Source organism: Cydia pomonella, chromosome 15 (assembly GCF_033807575.1).
Source record: "Cydia pomonella isolate Wapato2018A chromosome 15, ilCydPomo1, whole genome shotgun sequence".
Taxonomy (NCBI): domain Eukaryota; kingdom Metazoa; phylum Arthropoda; class Insecta; order Lepidoptera; family Tortricidae; genus Cydia; species Cydia pomonella.
In genome coordinates, this window is record NC_084717.1 from 5,315,567 (window position 1) to 5,337,891 (window position 22,325).

At 36.5% G+C, this 22,325-nt stretch overlaps 1 protein-coding gene across 5 annotated transcripts in view; it reads left to right on the forward strand.

Annotated features, from left to right (window-relative positions):
• LOC133525601 (uncharacterized) overlaps nt 1-22,325 on the forward strand; it is a 55,518-nt gene that overhangs the window by 12,779 nt on the left and 20,414 nt on the right. For 4 of the 5 annotated variants that reach the window (XM_061861910.1, XM_061861913.1, XM_061861912.1 and 1 more), the window contains 10 exons: nt 2,074-2,202; nt 3,284-3,379; nt 3,857-3,877; nt 5,092-5,151; nt 12,903-12,920; nt 13,945-14,022; nt 15,404-15,607; nt 16,996-17,140; nt 18,372-18,534; nt 20,826-20,897. In XM_061861910.1, the coding sequence (XP_061717894.1) occupies nt 2,074-2,202; nt 3,284-3,379; nt 3,857-3,877; nt 5,092-5,151; nt 12,903-12,920; nt 13,945-14,022; nt 15,404-15,607; nt 16,996-17,140; nt 18,372-18,534; nt 20,826-20,897 (986 nt within the window). The remainder of the gene's footprint in view (nt 1-2,073; nt 2,203-3,283; nt 3,380-3,856; nt 3,878-5,091; nt 5,152-12,902; nt 12,921-13,944; nt 14,023-15,403; nt 15,608-16,995; nt 17,141-18,371; nt 18,535-20,825; nt 20,898-22,325) is intronic. The other variant, XM_061861911.1, reaches the window with a different exon arrangement.

Here is a 22,325-nt window from a genome sequence, read left to right on the forward strand (position 1 = left end):
AAAATTTGGTGTATGTCTGTTTCAAGTATTGTTATAAAATAATTTGTTTTGATTTGGCTATAGCCTAAGTGTTGAAGACAGAGGTGGAATCATTGCACTGTCTAGTATGAACTCAATTTTGGTTGGCCAGCAACCTCTTTACATTACATTGTTCAACAGTATCTATGTACACCGATTTGAACACGACAAAGTGAGAGAGAGTCATTATGAAGTCATATTTTCATAGAAAGTTGACATTAATGATGTCATTTCCCTCACTTTATTATTGCGAATGTCATGCAAAGTTAACTTGGTCTGTCTATATAGCGGTAAGATGGAACATAGATGGTATATGCGTTTAGATCGAGAGGCTGTTTGTATGTTTGTGTTAGACACAAGACTGAATGTTCTTCTGAAAAAGGTATGTTCTTGTGAAACGACGGTTATTTGGTTATATTATAAGATACCAGATGGCGCTGCTATATTTTTAAAGTTTATTTTATTTAGAGTTATTTAAGACTTTGTTACTAGAATTAAAGTCATAAGCTATCGTAAAAAGATCTCAAAATGATTTATGATATGATCATAATGGTTTTTCTGTGATTTTACATAATAAGTAAGTTAAGCTCTCAATGATACTTGTGTTGAAAACATTTTGCTGGAATGTAAATGAAATGATACATAAAGTCCGCAGCAGCAAAATTTGCTAAGCGGGCGAAGTGTTCAATATTATTTACACACTTATTCTTTTAAAAATAAGATCGTGTAATGACGATTTTGGAAACTTCGCCTTTTTATTTGTATGTTCTGTAGGCCTAGCACATGATTGGCCCAGCGACATAGACTACCCGTCTTTTTCTAACTATGTTAATCAAAGAGGGACGGGTAGTCTTATCTCGCTGCGAGATACAGTCGCTCCAATCATGTGCTAGCCCGGATGCTGCTAAATGATTCTACAATAGCATGATGTATGATAAATGTAATCTCATTTTCAATACATTCTGATCAACACTTGATAAGACTAATTTAAGTTTTATGAGATGTCCGTCTTTCATTTGCGCAACTAGATTGTGTATAACACTTTTTGATTAAACGATTTATTTTATATATAAGACTTTTTATTTTAACATAACATAACATCGTTCGTATATTCGTTCGGTTATAGTTCGGTAGTAATTTGACATTGACACACATTGTCATTTTTTTTCCCAATATTTTTCAGTACGGCTTCTTTTATATTTGTAATTTATTTTTGTGATTAATATTTGAATGCTGAAATTCCAGCCGAACATGTAAAGAACTGAATTTGTATACTAACAGCTTATCAACTCATGTTTTATCAAATAAATGATAATCTTATCTTCGAAACGATGCCGCCTTAGATCTATTAAATGGCGCCACTTTTTGATATTAAACAAATTAACACATATCAGTGAAAGGATAAGGATCAAAGTCAAATGGCGTTCTAAAAGTTTTAATCATATGTCTAAAGATGGCAGTAAATTTACTGTGGCTAGAGTCTGTTCGGAAAGAGAAGGGTCGTGGAATGTATTGGGCCCCATACATTCCACGACTCTTCTCTTTCCGCACAGACTCTACAAAGTTTGCTTTGACAATCCACCTCTATTTCAAATTTTGTTTGCTATTTAGAACTGAAAAATGATCCCACATGTATTGTCCCGCGAGCGACTCAACTGTACTGCGCGCAGCTTTTTTTTTATATTGGACATTATTACACAAATTGACTAAGTCCCACAGTAAGCTCAATAAGGCTTATGTTGAGGGTACTTAGACAACGATATATATATAATAAGTATATAAATACTTAAATACATAGAAAACACCCATGACTCAGGAACAAATATCCATGCTCATCACACGAATAAATGCCCTAACCAGGATTTGAACCCGGGACCATCGGCGAATTTAAGTCGAATAAACGCTAGACATGTTTCGATCCAATTTTTGGGGATCTTCGTCTAGGAGCACCGACTGCACCTTTACTGATCGAGGTGCGCTGTACCGCGGGCTAGAACCCGAACCGCACGGTTCCATAATAATCTGTGGGTTTTTAACCTCACTTTTTTGTTTCAGGACCAAATACCAACCTTCGAACGCAGATTCCCTCAATCAGCCAGCAAACAGTAACGGCCACACAACAGAAACCAGCAGTCACTCCGAAAATCGAACTAAAAACAACAACTCAGAAGTCATCAGAGATACGTAGGTTTCCTTGTTCAGAATTTCTACAAGTTACTGTCAAAAAAAAATATTTTTTACAGCACCTATTTGGAAAAAAGTTTTTTGTTCCCTGCTAGCAATGATCAAAGTGGCACTTTTCTTTCTGTTTTTGTTTATTACGTAATATTTTGAAATAATAATTTTCTCATAGGTGATGTCTGATGCGAAAAGCGGTATGTGTCACATGCTAGCAAAATTTTATTTTTACCTTTAGCGTTAACACTTGAATCCCTCACTACGGTCAGGTTTCAATGTACGCCCTCGTCGTAAATATGTAGCTTTGCTCCCTTGGGACACAATTTACTATAATGACACAATTAAATTGCTGACTGTATTTCTCACATTAGCATGTATATCACTTCTCGAGACCTTCCTAACGAACCAAAACTAAATGTCTTTGGGTTTTCCATCGAGGAGTTCCTTTGGTTGCTCCCGACTATATCATCAGATCAGAGCTCCATTTCAGACTCCATTGACATCGGAATTACGGAAAGTACTCCAAATCCAAACGCTCCGGCCTGTGAGCAGAGGAAAATGGGGCCTACGGCGGTCACGTGACGTCGTCCCCTTTCATCTTAAGTTTTAAGATTAAAGTAAAAAAAAAAACTCAAGTGTAAGCGATTAAGTCTCATTAAAGTAAATAATAATTATAATGCCTGTTTTACAATAGTGGAGGACTTAATATTTTTTTCATCTTCTTCAGCCTAGAGTCCACTTGGCAACTAATCCCAAGAAATGGCGTAGGCACTAGTGTTTACGAAAGCGACTGCCATCTGAGAGGGCAAACTGGGTCCAACCCAGAGGGCAAACTGGGCCTTATTGGGGATTAGTCCAGTGTCCTCACGATGTTTTCCTCCGCCGAAAAGCGACCGTTATATATCAAATGATATTTCGTACATAAGTTCCGAAAAACTGATTGGAACGAGCCGAGGTTTGAACCCGTGACTTCCGGATTGCAAGTCGCACGCTCTTACCGTTAGGCCACCTCTGCTCCACTTAATAATTTTGTAATTAAAAATGCAAAATTACTTTTTGGTATTTATAAATTTTATTGATATTTCAGCTCTGAAGCCAATAGACGTGCGAGTGCGGAACGCGAACGCGGGTTACACCCTGCCCCAACCTACTACGCACAGTAATATTCATCTGGCCAACCTGGGTAGGTACTAAACAGCAACATTCTTAACCCTTTGAACGCCAAATACGTCAACTGATGCGCGGCTACAGCCCAATATCAACCTTCATGCATCCCAACAAGGTGGACGATGACGCGCCGCGGACGATAGGCGTGGCGTTTAAAGGGTTAACTGAGATGGGCCGAATATTCGGTAATCGATAATTGTTCGGTATATTCGGCAAGTTTTTCAATGTTCGAATTCTGCCGAATTATTCGGTTAAATTACCGAATGTTCTACAATATTTTTTCACACCAACTATTCGGAAAATATCTTTTTCTTCCCTGCTTAGAGGGATCAAAGTAGAACTTTTCTCCCCTACAAGCTAATCGGAGCGTCGATCGAGCTACAAAACATGTACTTATGCTATATCCAGATCTTTGTTAAGATAATCCATTTATTTGATATGGTCACCGTAATAGTATAATGTTTTATAAATAAAATTATTAATTTTGTTTCAGCCTATGAAAACTATCCGAAGGGTAAGTTGATAATACCTACATTATGCGACGTACAGGGTAATATTATTAATAGGTACAATGTTTTCAATTTAATAAAAAAAAACTCTTTTATTCTTAAACACAAGAAAACGAGATCATGTTACTTACCTATCATATTACACTATAGTCTGTTTTTTTTACTTTAAAGTACCTACTACGCCAATACGTCATACATTTTCTACGCAAGAAACTAACGAGCGTTCCATACTATTTCCTAATGGACAGTACTTCATCTTTGCCTCTACGAAGCATATTCGCTTCATACCGGGAAACCCATGTTATCGGCTACGACGTGGCGCTACGACCGTAGCTCAGCTATGAATGTGTTAAAAAGCAGATATAACAGGTACTTCAAAATTATACATGATTTTATATTAATTTATTTGATTCGCCACCTTAACAGTAACACAATAAGTAACACAGTAGTTTATGTGACTGTTAAATAATTAAAGGCCTCAAAATACACGAGTGAGGGTTTAAGAAACGAACGAAGTGAGTTTCTTAAAAGGTCTACACGAGTGTTTTAATGCCTAATTATGTACAGTTACGTACACTATTTTATCTACACACATATTATAACCTTTTTATGATATATTCACTAAACTCATATTACAGCGGATATTAGGGCATCGTTGCTCTCTGGCGGAACTCGCGGAGTTAGCGTATGCGAAATATCTTTATCGCTCATTTTACACGTAACTTTTGCTATAGTTTAACAAAAATAATTAATTTTATATTTACAAACTAATTAAAAAATAAACTGTACGCAAATGGCGGTAAATGAAAACTTTTTCAGGCACGTCACGCATCCGTAGTTTTTTTTACACATAGACAAACTAGATAACGGGGCCGATTGCGTTTATATCCACTAACATAAGAGATATATCAAAATTGTATGCAATTGACATTTCATTTCGAATTAAACGTCATCTCGACTGATATTAGAATAGAGGTCAAATCAAATCGTTTTTTTTTCAGATGTTCGAAATTTGAATGTCATTACTAAATCGATTTTGATATAATAATGAAGCAATCACAACATTTTCACAGATAATAAATTTGTTGTAACAAAACAGTTTATCGTAATGTTGGCTGTTATTTATGGATTTTGAAGGCATCATAGAGAATTTATGATAGGTGTGTAGACAAAGTTGTTTTTTTAAAGACGACGCTCAGTAATCTAAAATTTTCTCCAGGTATACCGAAATCATTTTTGCCACAAGAAAAGAATCCTGTTGCTCCACATCCGATCGCAGGTACGATTCCTACACAAATAGTTTGATTATAAACTTAAATATTTTTATTTTATTTTTATTTTTAAATATATGGCATACACGAAATAAAAAGTGGACAAGGCCTCCAGTGCTTAAGGCTGGTATAGAACCAGCGGCTCATGCATACGCAAGACCACTATCCACTAGAATACCTGAGTCACGGCGGTATGGGTGAAATTTCTCGAGTATATTTTCTTATTTATATGACATCTATTTCACTTTATAATTTAAAATATTTTGTCTAAATCTATATCATAAATCTCCCTATAGGGATGTTGAATGTATTTAAAATAAATTATTATACACCATGCATGAAATAAAGCGCCATAATATTCATAGAAAAACGTAGACAGAAGTTATTTTTAGACACAATTTCTATTGTACAAATTGTATAGAACTATAAAGAGTAGGTAAGTTGACCGTGATAACTGATATTTCATATAAATTCCATAGTGGCAAAAGTTTATATTTTCTAAATATATAATAAAGTAATTGATTAGTAGTCAAATACCTTATTAAATATTTAGAAACGATAAACGAATGTATCTGTAGGTGCACCGTAATTTTAACTTTACTTTATCGATAACCGATAGTTTAAAACATTTCATATTTTTAAGTGCTACTTTTTATTGTCTACATCGAAAGAACGCACTAATTTAAGGTACCCGTATTTTTTTTATTTTGCTTAAGTCCTATATTTTGGTCATAAAATCTATTTATATTGTTACTTGAAACAAAAGGGCGTATGTAACACACGTCATTTGTCAGAATCGTGACGTCACGGGTCTGTTTCATACACTGGAAAAAACGTTGAATTAATTTACGTTTGAGCATAGACAACAGTGCGAGTGACAATAACCTCAAACGTTAAAAATAAAATCAAAAAATTAACAAGTGTCACAAACGTCAAAACTCAAGTCAAACGATGGTTTTCATTTTCATCCCGTTTTCAATGACAATGACAATGTCAACCCAATCGGAAGTCATTTTTTTGCTTGTAGTGGCAGAACTGAAGGAGCTGGGTGACGTCAATTTCCGTTTTAACTATTTTTAGAGATTATGAATACAAAAATTCGTAAAAAATATATAAAATTTATTTTTTTGTAATCTACAGGAGCCCCTCTGTTGTCAATTATATTCAAATTTAGAACAATTGTACATGACTGCAATAAACAAATAAAAAAAACATCTCTGATAAACAAATGAATTTAAGTTGGCCTTTGGCTACGAAAATCGTCAAACGATAACGATTTTCCTGGCGACGATTAATTAGGCATGTCCAAAGCTGTAGGAAATAAAAATAATTGATAATAATTTGGGAAAATATTTAATTTACCTAGTTAAACATAAACATATTCTTATTGGTTGAATCAAACCATGTAAATCCTTGCAATAAAATTGTCAAACGAAAATTTAAGTTCATAACTTTCATAAGATATGCCATTCCCATAAATAGCAGCGTTTTACCTTACAATAAAACGCTTATTAAGCGAAATACCTTATTTGAAGCCTATTTAATATTTGAGAGTGCGATGCTGTTTGACAGATGACGTAGCGGTTCACTATAGGCTGACACCTACCCCCTTTGTACTTGTATTTCAAGTTTTAACCCCCTCCACCAGGCGCCCGTGGCCCGCGGCCGCGGAGCTCTTCATTGGGTCTCAAAATATAAATAAAACGAAGTTGCAATATACCACATTCGAAAAAGGATTGCATTTGATATTATTTATTATTTCGTTTTCAATATGAAGAGACATACCAGTTGACTTGTATGTATAGACTATAGATGTTGCTTATTGCAACCTGCATGGTAGGAGAAAACGCAGTGAGTTAAAAATACCCTCGACGGGCATTATATAAGTGATTTGGTTTATTGCAACTGAGTGTTGTAGCCACAGGCGAATTTAAAAATATAGGCTTCAAATAAGGTATTTCGCTTAATAAGCGTTTTATTGTAAGGTAAAACGCTGCTATTAAGCTTCTGTACCGTTATTTGAAGCCTATTTAATATTTGAGACGTGTCTGTGATCGCCTGGTGGTCAGAAAACGCCAATGTGATTAATTTATACTGATATGTGAAAATGGTGGAGACAACAAGTACAAGTGTACTTAACAATCCGGGTACATGGATGAATGTGAAAAGGCTTAAAGTGTGCAGTGACATATTTTACTTTACAATGTTATTTATAGATAGGACCTATAAATATGGAAAACTGTATGTTTATTAAAATAAATTATGAAAACATAATTATACTTTTTATTTTATCCATCCAACAATAACATTGCGATCATTATATGTGTTTCAATACTTTCAATTGATTTCAAGGTCCACATTCTAACAAACTGACTCATATTTGACCTTATATTACCTTGCCAAAAAGAAAATAAACTTGATTATTGACACTTTAAAGTGTCTTTTACCCAGATATGGTTACCAAATATTGGTATTTACTTATGAGGCAGGATACAATTTAACTTATAGGCTCACAAAAACGATTTTTATATACATTTTTCAGAGCTTCGCTTGTTTGTTTTCCAAAAATCCTACAGTCTTAAGGGCAAAGTAAATCATATGAAAAGTGCACTTATCACAACATGCAATATTGTCTATTATATTGTAGAAGTAATCAAGCTCTCAGACAATTAATTCATGGATTAACATAAGCTGTCCTTATTTTCCCGCTTTTGAACATTCTTAAATAACAAATAGACAGTAAGTGATATAGTAGGTTAATTTGGTAGCGCTATTAACAGCTTTATGTTACTCATCCAAAAGAGTTCAACCCGTTACCACTCTCACCGTTGTAGTTGTGTACAGTGCATAGCCATTCAGAATGTAAATAAGCTCGTAGAATATCCAATTTTCAATCATAATACACAACAAGTCCCCAATCCGCATTGGGCTAGCGTGGGGACTATAGCCCGAGCCCTCTCGCACATGAGAGGAGGCCTGTGCCCAGCAGTGGGACGTATATAGGCTGAATTATATTATATTATATAATACACAACAAATCCTATTTGCTGTAACCATTTTAATTTTTCTTTGATATTCGCTACGATGGTAGTCTTACCCCAGAGAGTATTCTAAAATATTTTTGGGCCTAAGCCCATACTTTAACCAGCCTATAATGTGGTTTTATTTTATTACATGTACAATAATTAGGGCCAGTATGGTAAGAACATGACCTTTATCAATTCAATGCCTGTAATACAGCAAAAATAATACTAGGATTTTTCCTCTTGGAGGTATCATTATTACGAGTATCATGTTGAAATTATGTACCATCATGCAAGATGTATAGGTATATTTAAGGCTTTCACCTGAATATACTTACTTGGTCTTTAGTTTCATACATATTAAAAACATAAAGTGACTGATTAAAATCTTAAACAAGATCTGTATTATTGGCACTAAAAGCTCGTCAATTTCAGTTAGTGAGCTACAATTTAATCTTGAAAACTGCCAGGAGAGTGCTCTCCCGCTTGGTTCTTTGTATCGTCTGGTATTTCACATATTACAATGTCTGCGTTCCTGATAAGCCAAGGTTAGGCCTGTGCGTAGATGATAGATTTACGTTCGCTAAAGTGTTTGAATAAATTACAATTCGCATAATTTAACACATATATGTAATAGCCATTCTAACTGGTAGTCCCAGCTTTGTCCACAAATATACTCGTACCTTATTTCAGGATTACCTACTTGTACTACCTGGTGCAAGCTCAAGGAAGCGCGAGATGTATGGACATAACTATTTATCTTACCAAGGATATGTTATTGACTGACGGGTTAGATAGTAAGGTCAAAGACCTTCGTTAAAATAATCAGTATTTAATCATTTGGCATTAAGTAGCCTTCCTATTTTTATGTTTTTGAAGAAAAACTAATGTTACATTACTTTAAACGAGATTTGAGAACTATATATATACTTAAGTAGGTAATTCAACCTGTGGCATGCCCATGCCCAATGGCGCAGACTTGTCTAGCATTTACATTGTATCAACGGTGATATAAAGCAATTCTAATGTTATCTCAGTGAACTCACTGATTCTCACATATATATTTTGTAACATACAGTATACAATACAGAACTTTGTCTTGTACATTATTGTTGCCAAAAACTGAATACTTATGGGAATAATTTCATAGGACACCAATTAATGAACATTGGTATAGAAATAACCTTCGAGGTTGCTTGCCTTTTTTACTACGTCGATGGCAAACAAGCATACGGCCCGCCTGATGGTAAGCAGTCTCCGTAGCCTATGTACGCCTGCTTAATTCCATCCGGGAAATTTGTAATGTTTTATATTGAATATCATAACCACACAGTCTTTTAAAGTAGATTCGAACCAATAGGTAAATGTATGTATCTCAACCCTTAAGGGTTTGTATCCGTTATCCAAAAAAGCACTTTTGGCTATTAACAAGAAGTCGTCCCGACATCTAGGACATATATTTTAACGAGATTAATAACCGAAATGGCTTTCTTTCATTTGGACTGCGATGATGAGTTGCATTGAGCTATGATTATATACCAGTTGTGGGTCATAGACATTTTATTAAGTCCTTCACGTCTTTCCTGTAGACAACGCAACGTTAACGGAGTTCAAGCCACGCTATGCTGCTGCAATCTTGTTATGCTGCTACGGGCGGGATACATTTTTCCCAACCTTTGTTGTGTTTGACCCAAATGGGATTAAATGATGAATGGCCAAGAACCTTGAACCAGTCCAGGGTAATATATTTATATCTTTAAACCATTAGAACTATGTAGCGGCGGGGCGGCCGGTTGATTAAGGCAATTCAAAACAAATTTAAAAATTTTAATTCAACGATCAGTATCATGAACTCTAGATTATCAAGATTATTAGCATGACTGAATGGGCCACGTATGAAGTATGAACCACTTATGGTGATTTTTAATATTACTCACCGGAAAGCCAGTTAACACATTCAGTGCCAGCGTGAGCTACGCGTTACGAGCGAAGTTGATAACGCGAGAAAACAGTATGTCTCGCAAAGCGCCTACTAAAAGGGAATACGCCTAGCGGGTCGCTGGCAGTGAGTGTGTCAAGGCTTATTTTATCTTTTTAGGGTTGGTCTTCCTGGGCCAGTCTCATGTTTAGTGGGGGGTGTTTTCGCAGCAAAACGATAGTAATAATTATTTCTCGAATGCCTTGCGTAGGATTTTTATGTGCAAATAAATGATTATGAATTATTATTGTGAATTAGGCGGAGATTTACATGGGAGTTGAAATCTTGGCTTATAGAAATAGATACATGTTAAGTAGGTACGTACTTGTATCATAATTGCTTTGTAGTACCAATATTTGATTAATGATACCTTGAACCAATTGATACCCGCTTGCGCAGCAGGCAAATGGATGTTGCACGCCTTGCGCAGGCATGTTGTATGATCTTAATATACTTTTATCTAATAACAGTATCAAAACCATGTCTGACTTTTAGCCCCAGTGTCTAATCATTTTCACACGCCTTGCGCAGGCGGGAAAGGTCTTGGCGTTTGGAACCATGTTCATTGTATTAAGTATACTGGTCTTATAGTAGCCATTTTGCTTCATCTGCTAGCGTAGCAGGATAATGAAAATCGCACACCTTGCGCAGGCGGCAGGTCTTCAGCTGGCTAAATAGTAATATTCACTCGCCTTACGCAGGCGGGAAATATTAGGTACGTTATGTATGTATGCTTAACAGCACATATTTATATTTTAATAAACCTTCTGCTAAGTAGCAGGATAGTTATTGTAGTAGGCCATGGCGGATATCCATAATAGGTACCGGTAGTATAGGTACAATAAGTTACGCAATGGTAGTAAATTTCTCCACACCTTGCGCAGGTAGGAAAGGTTACAGTATGCTAATTTAACATAATGCAATATTGTTCAACTCTGCTTACGCAGCAGGATATGTGTTATGCCTTGTGCAGGCAGCGGCGGTCTGTAACCACCCGACCTCCCAGTCTCAATTACGTTCTTAAGTCATGAAAAGATACTTCGAACCTCCTTTTCTCACAAGGGTTATAGTTATAGCAAAGGGGTAAATAGTGCCCCTCCTGTATGCAGTTATACATGTCAAAACTAAAATTTTATACGTATATAAATATAATAAAACTCCTTAAACGAAATTCAAAATAACACAACTGAATGGGGATATGTCAGTTTTACATCCAAGAGTTTCACTTTTAAATCCCTTGCTTTAACTAGAAGGCACTTTTAGCAGTTGCACTATTTATTATTACGTACAAATACCTTAATTGAAAATAAAATTCACAAAGATATTGACGGTACTGTGCATCCAAAATTGGTATTATTAAGAAAAAACTTTCCAAAGGATATAAACAAAAAGATCGAAAAGGAGGTTTTCGATGTAGGTTTGTTAGTTACCTTTCGTCCCTCAGAGCGGAAATAGAAGCCCCGCGACAGCGGGGCTTCGTCGACTTTAAGGCGGATAGGCCCCTAATTTGGTAGCCAGCATCCCCAGCTCGCAAGCATTCTAAAATTGGGGGTACTTCCAAATCCAGCCTTTATTGTGATATTTCGATTTAAATGCAAAATAAAATAATTTGTATCACAGCAGCACAGTACCAGAAAATCCGGAAATGCACGGAAAATATCAGGTCATATATATCTTACGATCATTATTATTGTAATTACCCTAAGGTTACTTAATGCAAAATCACAAGTTGATTAGCATAAACTACGACGTCGCAGAGCGCGTCTTTTTAGTTATTCCTAAGTTAGGCAGTTCTATACTGTAATAGGAACCGCTATAACCTCCCTTTCGGAGGACAATAAATCTGTGGCCTATAAACTGCCATTCACATTTACACTTTTTCAAGGACCTGCTCCGTGCTTAAAATGATTCGATTCGCTGTAAACAAAATAAAATAAGAATCGCTTACTTACGCGACAGCTTCGCTGCGCTCGCGATGTGAATCGATGAGGTGTCAGCTTTGCTAAACACATTGACGAACACAAGCTGTCCATCAAATCATTGAAGTAATATTAACAATCGAACGGTAAAACCGTTAACAATACTTTTAATTAGTACTTACAAAAAATTCTAAGAATCTAAGGATTTCTAAGAATTTTTTGCAGTGAACCGAACGTTCCGACAAACAGAACGCCAATGAAGAGCTCCGCGGCCGCGGGCCACGGGCGCCTGGTGGAGGGGGTTAAAACTTGAAATACAAGTACAAAGGGGGTAGGTGTCAGCCTATAGTGAACCGCTACGTCATCTGTCAAACAGCATCGCACTCTCAAATATTAAATAGGCTTCAAATAACGGTACAGAAGCTTAATAACTTTTTTTTACAAAATTGTGTTTTTGTGACGCGATATTTTTCACGCAGAAACACTGCTTACGTCATCGTCATGCAACCACTTAACGACGAATACATTGCTCTCATCGATCTGCTGTATTATTTGTAACGCACATCACGATATTCCCGGGCAAATCTTAGGCTCATCATGAAATGGCGGCGTTTCATGATATGCCTAGAAAATTCATGATCTGGCGGTTTTCTCGATCGGCCGCCGACGTACACATAGAAACACAATTTTGTATATAATAAAAAAATGTATAAAGAAATAAACGAACGCACTCCCATACTAAAATAGTACTAGGACGCCTGTGTGTGGTAACCGAGAGTTGTCTTATCCGTCATGTATTTGTTTTATTCCTGTAGAATTAATTTCTTGTTTTTTTACAGTTTATGGCCTGCCAGCAGGTAAGTTGTTTATTCCACATAAATTACAAACAGTAGCTGTACACGGCGTAGTTGTAGTGTAGGGACGCCCGGCCCGGAACAGGCGGACATTATGTCGGTTGTTCAGCTGTCGATCACCCGGCGTACTTAGTTACATACAGTGGGTAGCTCGACTTCTGATGATGGAGTTCATGAGGAACTGAGGGAACCCCTCAACTCTTATAAGCACACTGATATCATTATTTTTAGGGTTTGCAGCCAAATGGCAAAAAACGGAACCCTTATGGATTCGTCATGTCTGTCTGTCTGTCTGTCCGTCCGTATGTCACAGCCACTTTTTTCCGAAACTATAAGAACTATACTGTTGAAACTTGGTAAGTAGATGTATTTTGTGAACCGCATTAAGATTTTCACACAAAAATAGAAAAAAAAAATTGGGGATTCCCCATACTTAAGAAACTAAAAAATGATTTTTTTCATCAAACCCATACGTGTTGGGGATCTTCAAAAATGATATTGAGGTTTCTAATATCATTTTTTTCTAAACTGAATAGTTTGTGCGAGAGACACTTCCAAAGTGGTAAAATGTGTGTGTCCCCCCCTCTGTAACTTTCTAGAATAAGAGAATGATAAAACTAAAAAAAAAACTTACTATGCAAACTTCCACCGAAAATTGGTTTGAACGAGATCTAGTAAGTAGTTTTTTTAATACGTCATAAATGGCACGGAACCCTTCATGGGCGAGTCCGACTCGCACTTGGCCGCTTTTTTTCTAGAAACCAAGTATTTTTATTTAAATAGTGCTATTAACTGCTCGTCAAAACGAAAATAAATTCCTCTAATTGTAAATGTCTCTCATATGCATCTCATATGTACTCATCACCATCTTCCTCGCGTTATCCCGGCTTATAAAGGCTTAATTCAAAAAAAAAAATTTCTCTTTTATTAAATAAGACAAAGTTCCAAATTCAAAACATAAGCGTCTGGGACTTGGAGGTTAGACGAACTATACATATTTTTTAATGTTTTTTTTTTTCGTCGCCAGGTATACCTCGATCTTTCTTAATCCAAGAACAACAAAGATTGCAAGAGATGTCGCCTACGCCTCTACAGATCCCAGGAGGTACAGTAGCAGAAGTAGCTAAGCGGGCGAGGTGTTCCAAATCTTCTCCACACACTCTTAAAAGGCCCGCTAATAACCAGTTCTCCGGACGATATCGGCCTGTCAGTTATTCGCGATTGTCAGCTTTTGCGAATAACTGACAGGCCGATATCGTCCGGCGAACTGGTAATCAGTGGGCCCCTTAACAGCCAGTTGCATCACATCTATACCCTATATATATAAATATAAATCAATATTATAGGACATTTTACACAAATAGACTAAGTCCCACAGTAAGCTCGATAAGGCTTGTGTTGAGGGTATTTAGACAATGATATATATAATATATAAATATTTATAAATACTTAAATACATAGAAAACACCCATGACTCAGGAACAAATATCCATGCTCATCACACGAATAAATGCCCTTACCAGGATTTGAACCCGGGATCATCAGCTTCGTAGGCAGGGTCACCACCCACTAGGCCAAACCGGTCGTCAAATACCAATATAGAGTTTCATTTTTATTTTTGTTACATCGAATTAACAGCGTTCTTATGAAAACAAAACAATTGTTAGATTAACCCCAAAACACTGTAGTAATTAGTCGTTAGAACTGTCTTAAAGGTCCAACGGATTATAGACTCTCTATGAACACTAGATTAGAAGTAGATTCATTAATCTGTTATGCATAGAGATAGAGTCGATAATCCGTTGGACATTCAAGATAGTTCCAACGACTTTGTACTACCGTGTTTTGCGTTCAACATACGGGTAATAATTGCTTTGTTTTCTTAAGTACCTACGCTTTTAAGTCGATTGGACAAAAAAAAAAAAACTTGTAATCACTCAATTGTTCATAAAATCGGTTTAATAGGTACAAATCGGTCCTATTTTATGACGGCTGTACACACTCGTTCTAATAATTGAAAATTTACAAATTCAAACAATGTAAAATTTGTTTTCTGCAGACGTATTCTTAAATTGTACCTACGTATTAGCTATAAATTAATAACAACGAAACACCTACTCAAAAGCGTAAACTAAGTAAGTATTACAAAATAATGTACCTACTTAGAGTTTGATAGCTGAAGTAGGCGACACTTTTATTTTCTAGCCTGGAATCAGAAGAAACAGTTTACATCTCCAAAATTAATGTTTTATTAACCATAATGACTATACATCTCTGTTATATTTATTCTAAAATTATTACAGTGTTATGTTTACCTGTGTTTTTGGCTGTTGTGTTTCTAAATGTTGCTATGTATTTTTATGTCACTATATGATGTCACTGTAAATGTTGTATTGACTTTTGAAAGAGCCTTTGAGGCCTTACGGAATAAATTTTGAATTTCTGTCTCCATGTGAGACATAAAATAACAGAATGTTTTTTTCCAGCCCCCAATTTCCATCCTCAACCAACCTACGTGGACCTGCCGAGCTGGATCCTGCCGAGCCAACCGCCCGAGCCTCCACAACAGATCCACGATCACTTGTCGCCAAACGTTGGTGCACCAATGTTACCATATGCACAGCACGAGCACGTAGAACGGCCGTATTCGCCTACCGATGTGTATTCAGAGAGTCAGAGAGCTGATGAAGGTAAATAACTCCCTTAACCCTTAACTAACTCTTGACCGAATCTCCATAACAGATCTAAGGAAACTTATCGCCAAACGTTGTTCCACCAAGGTTACCATTTGTACAGCAGAAAGATATAGAACGACCTTATTCCCCTTCTGACGTGTACTCAGAGGCTCAGAGAGCTATGAAGGTAAATAACTCCCCTAACCCTTAACCGAATCTCCACAACAGATCTAAGAAAACTTATCGGTAAACGTTGAAACGCCTATGTTACCATTTGTACAGCAGAAAGATATAGAACGACCATATTTTTTACTGACGTGTATTCAGAGGCTCAAAGAGCTGATGAAGGTAAATAACTCGCTTAACTAACCAACTCTTAACCGAATCTCTACAACAGATCTAAGAAAACAACAACAACGTCGCCAAACGTTGTTCCACCACTGTTACCATTTGTGCAGCAAGGAGATATAGAACGACCGTATTCTGTATTACTGACGTGTCTTCAGAGGCTCAGATGGCTGATAACGCTAAATAACTTCCGTATCTATCTCTTAATTGAATCTCCACAACAGGTCTAATCTATGAGAAGTTATCGCTAAACGTCAGTCCCACCAATGTTACATTTGTACACCAGGAGCACGTAGAACGACCGTATTTACCACGGTCAGAGAGCAATACTCTTGAAACCCTTAGGCCATCCCACACTAGCGTCTCCCGAGCGTCAGCGTCTAGTCAACTCTGTGGCTGCTGCTCGACGCAACGCCAACACAACTGCGACGCCATTTCGTGTAACGCTGACTAGACGACAACGCTCAAGAGCGCACTAGTGTGTGGAGTGGCCCTTGAATTTGACAAAACCTATGAAAAACTGGACGTTATTTTTGTGAGGGAATTGTTAGTATTTAATATAAGGTAACGACGTTTTTATGTAACTGTGAATATGCATTGCTGGAAAATCCCAAATTTCTTTTAACTTTCTATAGTGGTAGACGATTAAAAATCTGATTCTCGGTATGAAAATGTGCTGCGAGCAAGGCTTGGGAACCGGTTAAATTTCCAAACCGTTATCATGTGCTTGGCGCAAAACCTTTTAGTTTCGGTTTCCTTCGTAAAACCGTTATTTTCGAAACCGATTTTTAGGAGAACATTTCCATAAAATTCTTGTCAGATTAACCGGTTTAGAACAATAAAAACCGGTTTCTACCTATGTTTGTGTCTTTGTTTACGCGGCACACTACCAGGCCGGTCGCCCGTCTTGTCGCTCGTCGTATAAAATCGTAATTTTAAAACCGGTTCCGTGCCTTGGCGCCGAGACGCATAGCATGGGAATTTGAGATTTCCTACCTCCAAAACGTGTATACAATATTTGGAAAATACTAATTTAAATCTATACTAACTTTCAGAACTCCGAGAAGGCTCAGAGTCGCCGGACCTCCTCCAGTCGCACCAGAAACGGCAGAGCGCGTTCTCTCGGCTCGGCCCCCTCACGCAGCCGAAGAAGCCCAAACTCACTATCAACCTGCAGCTGAATAAGGACCAGGCTGTCAGGTACATCATGTCAATACGAGGCGCTCAAAGAGATCTGACCACAAAATTCAAGTGCACAATTCGAAGCACATGTTTTTATTATTCTGTCTCCACTATTAACTAATGACTCGCGCTGTAGACCTCGCGATAAGCTTAAAAGCTTCGTTGGGTCATTATCACAGCAAATATGAACGGTAGAGGCAAGGAACAGAATCTCCATATACTAAAAAGTGTCCGACAAAAAGCCATAAATAGGTGGCGCTACAATGCCTAGAATACTTGACAAAAAAATCTAATCATAGACAGCGCACTTCACTCCGTCAATAACGCCTAGGTTCTTAGCTACTCTAGCGCTACTCTGGAGAGATTTGGAACTATTATTTATAGCTGACAGCTGTACACTTTTGCAACAGTTCTGCCTAAGGAGATTCTGTTCCTTGCCTCTACCTTCAATAACAGCAAACTTACAATGGTCTTAGGCGCCATAGACCCTACTGCCAATAAGTCCTAAAAAAATGGAATGACAGAAAAAATACTATCGAACATGTTCACGAAATTTCACGTAACTCGGTTTAGAAATGCGACCTGTAGCGATCATCCGGATGCTTTTGTATGCATTTTTAGCCAAGCTTAAACGGTAACCTTCGTTAACGCTCCCTCAATAATTCTTTGCAATTTGTAAACTAGAATTCCCTATACTTGTTGCAACAATTGGCTTACTGACTGTTTTTTTGTAAATAATGTCAAACGATCTTGATTTTCCTGGGGATCAAATGTCTATATAGGACTCATGGCATTTAAGCAACACAAACGTCAGAAATGAGAGTTAAAGTCTGACGCTCGCACTCGACGATTGAAACGCCTCTAACAAAATGATAAGGTGATGTGACGTCACATCATATAAGTCTGTCCTAAATGTATGGAGATCAAAGAAATTGCCATTTTGACCCTGAAATATTGCGTTTATGTGTATAGTTGTCGTACAATTTATTTTTCAATAAAATGTAAGGAATCGAATGGTACCATTTTCTTTTCTATTTTTCAAAGACAAAAAAAAAATTTTTTTTTGAGACTTCGGAGCCTTGTATTTTTTTATAAACTTAATATATTTTTTTAAATTCAACTTTTTTTATAATGGATGGCTCATTATCTATTCATTTAACTAAATTTTGTTATAATATTCAACATGTGTCAAGTACCCAATAATCTTGCCCGACCACGTTTTCACCATATTTAATATTTCATTTACCAGAGAGGTAGTGGACGGAACGGACGACTCGTTCCGCTACGTACCGGTTCACCTCCGCAAGGACATACTGCAGAGCGAAGACGAGATCGTCAAGAAATACCTGCCTTCCTGGCCGTGGAAGAGGAACCTGCAGCTTAGGAAGACTGTCTCCGCTAGGTTATCCAAGGTAATTCCAAGAATATGAATTTTTATTACGTCTATCATAGTTTACTTAGCCTGATTGTACAGCTTAGATAGTTGGTCAAGTCTATTTTTAAATTGATTTACATTTGTAGAGTTCGCAACTATTCGGTTTGCAATAAAGCTGTTTCCAGCAATGTTGCACAATCTCTCTGCTTTGCCTAAAGGTTGACTGGTAGAGAATGCCTCATGGCATTAAGTCCGCCTTTTGTACTATAAGGTTTTCTTTTGTGCAATAAAGAAATAAATAAATGTTTCCCGTATTTAAAATAAATTATTTCACTGCAAAATAATTGTGCATGGTGTGAAATTTTTAGACTACTAGAAAATTAATAGTAAAACGTAGACAGCAATTATTTTTTGACACTATTTCTATTTAATAAATCAAATAGAACTATAAAGAGTAGATGACTTGGTCGTTACGTCACTTGTACAGTTTTCATATGAATTCTATATTGGCAAATCGTTTTGACAGTTCGGCAAAAAGTGATTTGACGAGTAGAAAAGTATTCTATTCTGCAGAATCAATCACTACGAAACGAAAACGACACTGATTGTCATCTAACCTTCTAACCCAGAGGAAAAACTAGACCTTGTTGGGACAAGTTCACTTTCCCTTCATGTTTTTCCTTAGAATAAATATAAAAGTGGATAAATTTACTGTCCTGGATGAGACTTGAACTCATGACCACTGGATCACTAGCCTAGTCCTCTGCCATCTGAGCTACCAAGACCTCATCCATGTACAGCGAATATTTCCACCATATGGTCCTTTTAGGGAAGCACCCTAGCGACATCTACCGTAGGAGTATTACACTTAAACCGGAGTTCCAAGTCATATTGGAAGTTCACCAGTTACTAAATTAAATTTGTATCAAGCATTAACGTCTGTGAACTTGGATGATTTAACAAGTGGAGACCCCTTGTTATTTTCTGTACAAACGTATAAATAGCCATGTCAAATTTTACATACAATGTCTGCCCCTCTGCGGCGTTTGTCCCCCCCCCCCCCCCTCCTAGTTCACTGGCTGGCTACGCCTTGTCCATACAATAAGTATGACCATTAGCCGAGGTTTTCGACAGAGGGGTAAGCTCTTAAAAACGACTCCAGTTCTTAATTCCTCGAAGTCTGTGAATGATGGTATTAATGTTTAATAGCATGGTTCGCTTAGCAGGGGTTTTTGCTTGTTTTAATTTATATTTTTCCTTTCCTAAGGGCAAGTGAGTCATGCCACAACTAGAGTAACGTAACCCACCATATTGTTGCTGGTTTCTTTTATTAATTATGTAGATGTAAGTTCTAATATATTTGTAGGTAACATTTACTCTAGACACTTAAAGTATCATCATTAAACACGCAATGATACTTTTTAACGAGCTTTTAATTACAAGCTTTTATTTACTTTCATTACAAGCTTTTATTTTTACTTTCACCTGACCGTTGTCTGTTTGTAATCAAATCTTGCAAGTTAAATTTGACCCACTTCCCGGTTTCCGATGAAGCTGAAAATTTGCATACATATGTAAGTCGGGTGATAATGCAATATTATGGTACCATCGAGATGATCTGATGATGGAGAAGGTGGCCACGGTGGAACTCTGTGATAAAACAACGTAACCTAATTGTGTTTGGGGTTTTTAGAATTGTCTCGATGAGTATTAGTTAAGAGGAAAGAAAAGTACAGTCAGCGATAAAAGCTTGTACCGAAAATGAATTTTTTTCCAAAAACTTATATTAGGTCGACCTGTATGTAACTAACTATGTAATGGAATCTAAGGTAACTAATTTAACCATCTTCCAAGTATCGTAGAGTCATGAAAATTGGCTGCTGTATGTAGTTCTGATGACAATACAATAATATGGTACTGTCGAACTGATCTGATGATGGAGCCGGAAGATATGACTGGAACTTCATGATGAAACATCGTATCATAGCTGTGTTTGGATTTGTTAGAAAAGACTTGTAATGAACTTTGTCCACGATTAGGTTTCAAGGTCTGATGATGAAGCCGGAAGATAGGCACTGGCATTCCATGATGGAATATCGTATCATAGTCGTGTTTGCACTTGTGAGAAAGGTCACGTAATGAACTTTGAACACGATCAGGATTCACATATATAAAAGCGTGTTTTTCTAGTGTTTTTTACACTATTAATTTTATTACGTGGAAAGATCGAACCCGTCATCTGGATTACACGTTACACCCGCTAGGCTACCAACGCTTGACAATGACGCTGAGATTAATAATTTTGATGAATATTGTTTTTTTTTTCAGTCTGTGATGCTTTTGGAACAAGAACAGATGGAGGCGGGATATGAAAAGGACAACCTGTTTATACAAGTCGTGGTAAGTCAACATTCTATACATATTTTAATCAACTTTCTATTTTTTTTAATAATAAATTAATTTTATGTTTATTAACACGAAATTAAGAAATAAATAATAGAATTATATAACTAAGTAACCTATAAAACTTAAGATCCAAATCTCAAAGTGAATAAAACTAATCTTAAGATAAATAATAAAAGTTGTCGCCGGCAAAAAGTTCAAAATCCCAGCGGTTTCAGTGAAATTTCATTTTTTTCCCACACAACACAGATAACTATTTTTATTCGTTAAATAAGTAGTTCACCCTGAATATACCTGTCGATCCGTGTCATATCGAAACTTAAAAATTGTATTTCCTAATCAATGCTCAAGTACATAATGTACACTAGTGAATAATGCTCAAGATATTGGCTAACAAACATAATAGAAAAGGCACCTCTAGTTGATCCTAAGACCTCATCATACCTCGCTCGGTCGAAAATTGTAATTGTTACAAATTACAAAAACCTCTTTAAACATAATTTGAATAAATAAATATCGTGGAAAAATCTTTACGTGAATCGACCTAGTCCCACCGTAAGCTCAATGAGGCTTATTGCTGGCACTGTATATATATTTAGTCAGGTCATAAGTTCTGTAAAAAGGTTTTGATTGATAAATAAGTTTTTGGCAAAAAAAAATCATTTTTGGTACGAGCTTTTATCGCTGACTGTACCTATCTTTCCACAGGCAACTAATACTCATCGAGACAATTCTAAAAGCCCCAAACACAATTAGGTTGCGTTGTTTTATCACAGAGTTCCTATGGCTACCTCCTGTCTCCATCATCAGATCAGCTCGATGGTACCATAATATTGCATTGTCACTTGACTTACATATGTATGCAAATTTTCAGCTTCATTGGAAACCGGGAAGTGGGTCAAATTTAACTTTCAAAATTTGATTACAGACAGACAGCGGGAAAGGTGAAACTAAATAAAAGCTTGTAAAAAGCTAGAAGTAAATCCCTTATTATTCATATACTGGGTGTTTCCTGTAACACGAGCAAATAATTAAACCATATATTGTACTCCTAAAACGATATAGCTTTTGAATAATAACTTTTAAAAATTATGAAATCTATAGATTTTAACTTTTTCATACAAATTTAATATTATTTTCAATGTACGCTGACATCAGTAAGTGTGACGTTGCTTGTCACGCTTTAAACATAACAAAATGCGCAATACATTGCGTCTTAGAATTAACTTCAATGTGTAATAAAAATCAAAACATAAGTTATTTTTCAAAGTTGTTGAACAAATGTTGGTCAGTTTGAGGAGTACAGCCTACAGTATAATTTATTGCTCCTGTTTCAGGAAACACCCGGTATATGGGTTGAATGCTTATTTAATGCTGAATTACTTACAATATAATTTAACGCGATTATCTGTCTCAGTTTCGCAT